The sequence below is a fragment of the Monodon monoceros genome, unplaced genomic scaffold (genome assembly GCF_005190385.1).
Source record: "Monodon monoceros isolate NGI ecotype Baffin Bay Population unplaced genomic scaffold, NGI_Narwhal_1 Super_Scaffold_10, whole genome shotgun sequence".
Lineage (NCBI taxonomy): Eukaryota > Metazoa > Chordata > Mammalia > Artiodactyla > Monodontidae > Monodon > Monodon monoceros.
The window spans coordinates 43,315,640-43,325,479 of NW_021703766.1; the positions used below are offsets into that span (position 1 = coordinate 43,315,640).

Genomic DNA, 9,840 nt, shown 5'->3' on the forward strand with positions numbered 1-9,840 from the left:
GTGTGTGTGTGTGTGTGTGTGTAATCCTGACACATGCTGCAACATGAATGAACCTTGAGGACATTATGCTAAGTGAAATAAGTCAGTCACATTCAGAAAAACAACAACAAATACCGTATGACTCCAGTGATATGAGGTATCTAGAGTAGTCAAATCCATAGAAACAGAAAGTAGAATGGTGGTTGCCAGGAACTGGAAGAGGGAAGAATAGGGAGTTATTAATGGGTACAGAGTTTCAGTTCTGCAAGGTGAAAAAGTTCTGGAGATTGGTTGCACAACAGTGTGCACATACTTAACACTACTGCACTAAACACTTAAAAGTGGGTAAGATAGTAAATTTTATGTTATGTGTATTTTATCATAATTAAAAAAAATTTTTAGAGGTATAAATTTAAGACTTAGCATTGTATTATTGGTATTTAAGCCAGACTGCTATTAAGGGAAAGAGTGTAGATTGAGGGCTGGCCAGAGCCTGAGTTCTGGGACATTCCAACATTTAGAGGTCAGGAAGTGGAGGAGAATTCATTAAGGGGAACTGAATATAAGTAGAGCGGTAGGAGGATAAACAGGAGAATATGGTATACAGGAAGCAAAGGGATTGATCAGTTGTGTCAGATGCTACTAATGAGTCAAATAGAGTGTTGACTGGCATTTGAGCACTGATTTTGGTAAAGTAATTTTGTTAGTTACTTTAGCTAGAAATGTTTCAACAGAGCTATGGGAGTTGAAATATTTATTGGAGTGGATTACAGAGAAAATGACTCACATACAAAGTCATTTGATATAACACAGAGTCAGGGAAAGGATGGTCTTTTCAGTAAGTGGTGCTGATATCTATTGAAAAATAAGAATCTTGATTTCTACCTCACACTAGGTGGATTATAGATCTAAATATGAAAGGTAAAATAGTAAAAGCTTCTGGAAGATTATATGAGTATATTTTTATGAACTTGGGATTAGACTATCTTAAAATTAAGAATTTCTGTTTATCAAAACATAGTATTAAGAGAGCGAAAGGGCCAGCCCCAGAGTGGGAAAAGATACTTGCATTATGTAGTTGGTTATATCCAGAATAAATTAAGAATTCCTACAAATCAAAAAGAAAAATACAACCCAGAAACTACCCAGATGTCCCTCAACTGGAGAATGGATAAACAAAACATGGTTATCTGTACAATAAAATATAACTCAGCCATAAAAAGAAATGAAGTACTGATATGTGCTACAGCATCACTGAACCTTGAAAACATACTGAGTGAGAACAGACACAAAAGGTCACATATTGTATGATTTCGTGCTTATGAAATTTCTTGACAAATTCAGAGACATAAAGCAGATTGATGGTTGCTGGGGGTGGGGCGGGGAGGAGAATAGAACATGATCATGGGTGTGAGGTTTCTTTCTGGCATGATGAAAATATTCTGGAATTAGGGATCGGATGGTTGCACAACAGTGGGAATACACTATAAGTTACTGAATTGTATGCTTCAAAATGGTTAAAATGGTGGATTTTGTATGTATTTTATTGCCCAAAAAATTAATAAAAATGGACGAAACACCTGCATAGGCAATTTATTAAAGAAGATATCCAGTTGGCCAATAAACATATGGCAAAGTATTCAGCCTGAAAAATTACAAATTAAACCACAATCCAATATCACAACACATCTGCCAGGATGCTTAGAAGAAGATGGACAATTACAAGTGTTGCTGAGGATATGAAGAACAGGAACTCTTTTAGAGTTTGATGGAATTGTAAATTAGAAAACTGTTGCATAGTGTCAACTGAAGCTGAACAAATGCATATCATCTGATGCAGTAATTTCACACCTAGAAGAAAGGAGTCCTGTTTCCACCAAAAGAAATGTGCATGGATGTTGATAGCAGTACTAACCATAATAGCCAACAACTGGAAACAACCCAAATGATCGTCATTAGGAAAATGGAAAAATAAATTGCGTTAGCACAGAATGCTTTATGTAGCTGTTGGTCTCAAACAGTTCAATGGAAGGCTGTATTAGTTTGGATATAGGTTTACAGTTCAATGGAAGGCTGTATTAGTTTGGATATAGGTTTGGCTGTATGTGACAGAGACCCCCAAATAATTGTAGTTTAAACTATATAGAGGGTTAATTTTCTCTTTCATTAAAGTCCAGGCTGGAGTGGCAACTCTGTTCTGCAAAATCATCTGTGACAGACATGACATCAAATGCACATTGCAGCTGGCTTTGCTGAGGAATCAGAAGAATAACAGATATAGGGTGTGGGCAAGCTTACTCTTAAAATTCTCAGGACTTCCCTGGTGGTGCAGTGGTTAAGAATCCGCCTGCCAATGCAGGGTACACGGGTTCGATCCCTGGTCTGGGAAGATCCCACATGCCGCAGAGCAGCTAAGCCCGTGCACCACAGCTACTGAGCCTGCGCTCTAGAGCCCGTGAGCCACAACTGCTGAGCCCGCATTCCACAACTACTGAAGCCCACACACCTAGAGCTTGTGCTCTGCAACAAGAGAAGCCACCGAAATGAGAAGTCTGTGCACTGCAACAAAGAGTAGCCCCCGCTCACCACAACTAGAGAAAGCCCATGGCAGTAACGAAGACCAAGGCAGCCAAAAATAAAATTTTTTAAAAATTAAAAAACTTCTCAGATGCTACTACATAACACTTCTGCATTTCTTTAGGCAGAATCCAGTTACATGGCATATTCTGCTGCAAAGGGTCCTGGGAAGTGCAATGTTTATATTGGGCAGCCTGTTCTCAACTAAAAACCAAGGGTTCAATCAGTGTACAAAAGGGGAATAATAGATGTTTGGGGACAACTAGCAGATATCACATAATCCTTTGGCCTGGTGGAGAGTGTTAAAATATACAGACTCGTAGACTCTGATTCAGGTGATCTAGAATGTTTTGTAAACATCCATAATTGCAACAAATTCCCAAGGTGATTCTGATGTGGATCAAAATTTCAGAACCACTGACTTGACTTGTTAATTAACTCCCTCACTTTTCTTTCATGAGCTTTCATTTCTTTGCATTCTCCTTACTCTATTTTCATTCAATTGCATGATGGTATTTAAGAGCTCCCCAAGCCTTTCATTTCTTATGTGAATTATTTTCAATTCTCTCTCTTTTCTACCAGAGGTATTTCAATTCTCTTGTAACACAAAACTAGCAATTAAAATGTGTTTCTTATCTTTCAGACTTGGTGTCCAAGTGTGAGGCCAAGAAGTTATCTCCAGAAAGAAACATTTATGAGACAGAATCATCCCAATGGGCTATCATGGAACCATTTAAAAGCCATAGTCCTGAGAAATCCATTTTCAGAGATATTTGGGCATGCGAAAGTCAGTTTGAGAGACAACAGGGAAAGCAGAAGGGCTATTTCAGGCAGTTTATTATCAACCATGAACACATGCCCATTTTTAGCCAACATATTTTGTTCACTCAGGAATTTTATAATAGACAGAAAATCTTTGAATGTAAAGAATGTAGAAAAAACTTCAGTTACAATTTATTCTTTAGTCATCACAAAACTCATTCTAAAGAAAAACTTTCTGAATGTAAGGTATGTGCAGAAACTGTTGATACATCATACCTTACTAAACAACAGAGAATTCAAAACAGTAACAAGTGCAATGAATGTTGGAAGGCCTTTATTCATTGCTCACAACTTAAACAACATTTGAGAATTCATAAAGGTGAAAAACACTATGAATGTAAAGAATGTGGCAAGGCCTTTTATTATGGCTCAGAACTTATTCTACATCAGAGAATTCACACTGGTGAGAAACCTTATGAATGTAAGGAATGTGGGAAGGCATTTAGGCAGCGATCACAGCTTACTCAACATCAGAGACTTCATACTGGTGAAAAACCCTATGAATGTAAGCAATGTGGGAAGGCTTTTATTCGTGGCTTTCAACTTACTGAACATCTGCGACTCCATACTGGTGAGAAACCCTATGAATGTAAAGAATGTGGAAAGACTTTCAGACATCGATCACACCTTACAATACACCAGAGAATTCACACTGGTGAGAAACCCTATGAATGTAGAGAATGTGGAAAGGCCTTTAGCTATCACTCAAGCTTCTCTCACCATCAGAAAATTCATTCCGGCAAAAAACCTTATGAATGTAGTGAATGTGGGAAGGCCTTTTGTGATGGCTTACAACTTACTGTACATCGGAGGATTCATACTGGTGAGAAACCCTATGAGTGTAAGGAATGTGGGAAGGCTTTTAGGCAGTGCTCACACCTCAAAAGACATCAGAGAATTCACACTGGTGAGAAACCTCATGAATGTATATGTGGTAAGGCCTTTAGACTTCATTCACACCTTATTCAACATCAGAGAATTCATACTGGTGAGAAGCCGTTTGAATGTAAGGAATGTGGAAAGACCTTTAGCTATCATTCAAGCTTCTCACACCATCAGAGAATTCATTCTGGGAAGAAACCATATGAATGTGGGAAGGCCATTAACCATGGCTTACAATTTAATGTACACCAGACACTTCATACTGTTGAGACTTCAGTAAGTTTTCCTCTCTCCCCATCCTAAGTCTAGTATCATGAAATTATTTTTGGGGATATACTTTTTTCTTCTTTAAGGAAAATGTTGGTAAAATACTGGGTTTCATTAGTATTGATTTAAGTAATCTTTGAACTCTTTTTTTTTCAAGTGGGAAAATGGAAAAGTTATTAAAAGGAAAAAATTGCTCTGGTATCAGTGCTATTTCTGAATTATTGTAATGATCAATACTGGAAATAAATTTTATAAAACTATTTGTTTTCACTGAAACCAGTGAAGTGGGGCAGAAATAAAATGAAAACAATTTCTTCCCCTCCCACAAATCTCTGAAATAACCAATATGTATGTGTGTTGCTTCTTTCTTCGTGCTCGAACATATCTGCACATATGAAGGGTTTATTGGATGTCTGTGAAAGGATTTACCCCCTATAGTGACATATTTCTTGGCATTTTGCCCTTTACACTTAAATAATCATGGACATTTTCCCAGGCCAATACTGTAGATCTGACTCATTCTTTCTAAAGTTTCAGAATATTTCTACTATGGGATGTATGCCAGTATTTTGAGCCATTCCCTACTGTAGACATTCAAATTGTTTCTACTTCTTTTTCACCAGAAATGATCGTGCAATAAACATTCTTAGATTGTCATTCTTATGTTTCTATTGGTAGATTCCCAACCATGAAAGTGTGTGTCTGTTCTGTTGTTACATTAATTTTGTAGTTCAAAAAAAAGGGAAATAAAAGCAGATACTATAAAAGTTCAAAAGTTACCCAAAATAACGTGAAAATAAAATCTTCCCTAATATCTAGTCCTATAACCATCTGCTTTCCCTACACAGGGGTAGCTATAGCTGTCACTTCTTTTGTATTCTTCCAGGAATTAAATTTTAAAAATTCTTTGGACAAAAGTGGATTAATCATAATCCATGATTCATGATGTTCTCATCAGTCCACATTTTAGCCTACTTTTATTTAATTTTAATGTATTAGAAGGATTTATAAATACTGTACCAACTATTTACTGCCTTTCTGCTCCAAATTCTTCATTGCCTGCTCTGCAATATTGGAACTCTTCTCTCTTGTTTATAACATTATTTATTTGAGTCCTATCTTTTTTGTTTTTGTTTTTGTTTTTTTGCGATATGCGGGCCTCTCATTGTTGTGGCCTCTCCCGTTGCGGAGCACAGGCTCAGTGGCCAAGGCTCATGGGCCCAGCTGCTCTGCAGCATGTGGGATCTTCCCGGACCTGGGCACGAACCCGTGTCCCCTGCATCAGCAGGCGGACACTCAACCACTGTGCCACCAGGGAAGCCCTATCTTTCTTTTTTTACTTGATTAGCTAAAAGTTTTTCAACTTCATCTTTTCAAAGGACCAACTCAGTTTTATTGATCTTTTCTATTGTCTTTCTAGTCTTTATTTCATTTATATCTGCTCTAATGTTATCTTTTTTCCACCTGCAGATTTTGGCCTTAATTCTTCTTTTTTCTAGTTTCTTAAGGCATAAAGTTAGGTAGTTTACTTAAGATCTTTCTTTTTTTAAAAAAAATATAGGCTTTTATCTCTAAAACTTCCCTCTTGAAACTGCATTTGCTTTAGCCCATCTGCTTTTGTATGTTTTGCTTCTATTTTCATTTTTCTCAAGATACTTTTTGATTTCCCTTTTGATTTCTGATCCATTGCTTGTTAAAGAGTGTGTTTAATTTTCATGTATTTGTGAATTTTCCAATTTTCCTCCTGTTAATGATTTTTATTTTCATAATATTGTGGTCAAAAGGATACTTGATATGATTTCAGTCTTCTTAAATGTGTTAAGACTTGTGCCATAACATATGATCTATCCTGGAGAATGTTCCGTGTGTGCTTGAGAAAAAATATGTATTCTGCTGCTGTTGGATGGAATGTTCTATGTATGTCCATTATATTCATTTGTTCTGTAGTGTTTTCTGTCTGGATGAACTATCCATTGTTGATAATGGGGTATTGAAGTTCCCTACTAATACTGTATTACTGTTTATTTCTCCGTTCAGTTCTGTTAATATTTGCCTTATATATTTAAGTGCCCAGATGTTTGGTGCATATATATTTACAATTATTATATCTTCTTTATGAATTGGCCACATCATAATAGTGACCTTTTTTATTCTCTGTGACAGATTCCAACTGAAAGCCTATTTTGTCTGATATAAGTATAGCCATCCCAGCTCTCTTTTGGTTACCATTGAATGGGATATCTCTTTCCATCCTTTCACTTTCAGCCTATGGATATCCTTAAAGTGAGTCTCTTGTTGGTAGCAAAAAGTTGGATCTGTTTTTCAATCCCTTCAACTACGCTGCTGATTGATTCAGCTACTCTCCTATCTTTGGATTAAATAATTTATTTCATTTACATTTAAAGTAATTATTGATAGGTAAGGTCTTTTTATTGACATTTTGTTCATTGTTTTCGTTTTTTGTGTGTCCCTTGTTTCCTTTCTTTGCTATCTTCCTTTATAATTTGATGCTTTTTTTTTATAGTGCAATGCACTGATCCCTTTCTCTATCTTTTGTTTATCTACTGCATATTTTTTCTTTGTGGTTACCATGAGGCTTACATAAAAAACATCTTATAACTTTATTTCAAGCTAAGAACTTAACTTTGACCACATACAAAATCTCTATGATTTAACTTCTCCTCCCCCCACCTTTAATGTTAATTGATATCACACTTTACATCACTTTATTTTGTGTATCAATAATAAATTGTAGTTACAGTTATTTTTAATACTTTGTCCTTTAATCTTTATACTAAAGTTCTGTTATTAACATGCCACTGTACTATAGTAGAGTATTCTGACTTTACTTTTACCACTGAGTTTTATACTTTCATATGTTTTCAAGTTGTTACTTAGCATCTTTTCATTTCAACTTGAAGAACTCCCTTTAGCATTTCTTGTAAGGTGGTCCAGTGGTAAACTCCCTCCTTGTTTGTGTGGGAATTTTTTTTCCCTCTTCATTTCTGAATGACAGCTTTGCCAGGTGTAGTTTTCTTGGTTGGCAGTGTCTTTCCTTTCAGCACTTTGAAGATATCATGCCACTCTCTCTTGGCTTGCAAGGTTTCTGCCGAGACATCTGTTAATAGTCTTAGGGGGGTGCCCTTGGATGTGACAATTTGCTTTTCTATTGCTGCTTTCAAAATTCTCTTTGTCTTCAACTCTTGACACTTTGATTATAATTATTTGGAGTTACTTAGGCTGCATGGATATGGGTGTTCATTTCCCTCTCCAGATTAGGGACATTTTCTATTCATATATATATATGTATATATATATTTTTTATTTTGTGGTACGCAGGCCTCTCACTGTTGTGGCCTCTCTCGTTGCAGAGCACAGGCTCCAGACGCGCAGGCTCAGTGGCCATGGCTCACGGGCCCAGCCGCTCTGCAGCATGTGGGATCTTCCCAGACCAGGGCACGAACCTGTGTCCCCTGCATCGGCAGGCGGACTCTCAACCACTGTGCCACCAGGGAAGCCCTATTTTTATATTTTAAATAACCTGTCTTCCCCTTTTTCTTTCTCTGCCTCTTCTGGGATTCCCATAATGCATATATTGATACCTTGCTGGTACCCCATAATTCCTGTAGACTTTCTTTTGGTCCTCTGACTGGGTGATTTCAAATGAACAGCAAGTCTTAGAACTCACTGATTCTTTCTTCTGCTTGATCAAGTCTCCTACTGAAGTGCTGGCATTTATAAATGTAGTCATTGTGTTTTTCAAGTATAGAATTTCTATTTGGTTCTTTTTTATGGTTTCTAGCTCTTTGTCCTGTCTCATTTTGTTCTTGTATTGTTTTCCTGATTTTGTTTTGCTTTCTTGTAGCTCACTGAGCTTTAAGATGATTATTTTGAATTCTTTGTCAGGCAGTTTACAGATCTCTATTTCTTTTGGGTTGGTTACTCATGCTTTATTTTGTTACTATGGTGGTGTCATGTTTCCCTGCTTATTTGTGGTCCTTTTGGATTCGCAAACTAGCTGCCCAGAGATTCTGGGTGGATCAGCTGGTGAGGTCCATGGGAAGGCTTGCTTCTGGAGCCTTCAGGCAGGCTGACCTGGTGCTTGGTTCAGCAGGTGAGTGGGCCTGGTACCTGAGACTGCAGGGACAGGCCTGAAACTTGGATCCATGGTGTCTGATCTGGTGCCAGGAGCCACTGGGCTGGGCTTGTTAATTGGGTCTGTGCAGTAGACCTGCCTGTGCCTGTAGGGGCTGGCCTGGTGCTGGGGTTCACTGGACTTGGCCTGGTGACTGGATCTGTGGAGATAGGCCTGAAGCCTGGGTCCACAGGAGCTGACCTGTTCCTGTGACAGTGACAGGCCTTGAACCTTAATCTGTGGGGGCTGACCTTGGTGGAGTGGGCCTGTTGTCTGGATCCATCGGGGTACGCCTGGTCTGAGGCCGTAGGGGCAATCCTCATACTGGAGTCTATTGGGGCAGGCCTGGAGCCTAGGTCCATTGGTGCCAATATGGTACCTGGGTCTGTAGGGCCAGTGTGGTGATCGGTTGGGCAGCATGGAGCCTGCTGTCTGCGTCCACAGGGGCAGGCCTGGATTCTGAGTCATGGTTTACCTGTAGGGGCTTTCCTGGAGCCTGGATTCACTGGAGGAGGCTGGTGCTTGGGTCTATGGCAAAGTTGGATGCTCACTTCACTCTTCTTCCCCCAATGCAAAGGGTGTATCTCTCCACACTTCATTGCACAGGCTTGGGGAAAGGGTAATGCAGGTAGTGTGAAATTGTCCTTTTTATCCTCTTCAACGTATCTTTCATTTCTGTGCTCCACTCAAGTGCTGTATTAGATCATGTGAAGGCATTTTCATGTGTGGATGGTTGTTCAGATTGATGTTTCAATGAGAGGACAAGTGCCGGAAACTCTATTCCACCATCTTCCTGGTGTTACTACTCCAGTTCACTATTTTTGGTATGTACACACTTCTATTATTTTTTTTCACATGCATATTTTTATATTTATGACCACAAACAGTACGCAAAACAATTACAACACCTCAAGGAATCCCCTCGTGCATCCCCTTTCTATTCAGAATATTCCCCCACCCCTAATACCTGGCAACCACTGATATATTCTGGGTACCTATATTTTTACCTTTTCCAGAATGTCTTATAAATGGAACCACACAGTATGTAACTTTTTTTTTAACATCTTTATTGGAGTATAATTGCTTTACAATGGTGTGTTAGTTTCTGCTTTATAACAAAGTGAATCAGTTATACATATACATATGTCCCCATATCTCTTCCCTTTTGCATCTCCCTC

The 9,840-nt window shown here is 38.3% G+C and overlaps 1 protein-coding gene across 2 annotated transcripts in view; it reads left to right on the forward strand.

The window, feature by feature from the left end:
• LOC114889366 (zinc finger protein 461-like) overlaps nt 1–4,858 on the forward strand; it is a 38,169-nt gene extending 33,311 nt beyond the window's left edge. For both annotated transcript variants that reach the window (XM_029212615.1, XM_029212605.1), the window contains one exon: nt 3,200–4,858. In XM_029212615.1, the coding sequence (XP_029068448.1) occupies nt 3,200–4,563 (1,364 nt within the window). In that variant the 3' untranslated portion in view covers nt 4,564–4,858. The remainder of the gene's footprint in view (nt 1–3,199) is intronic.
• Nucleotides 4,859–9,840: the final 4,982 nt, after the last annotated feature.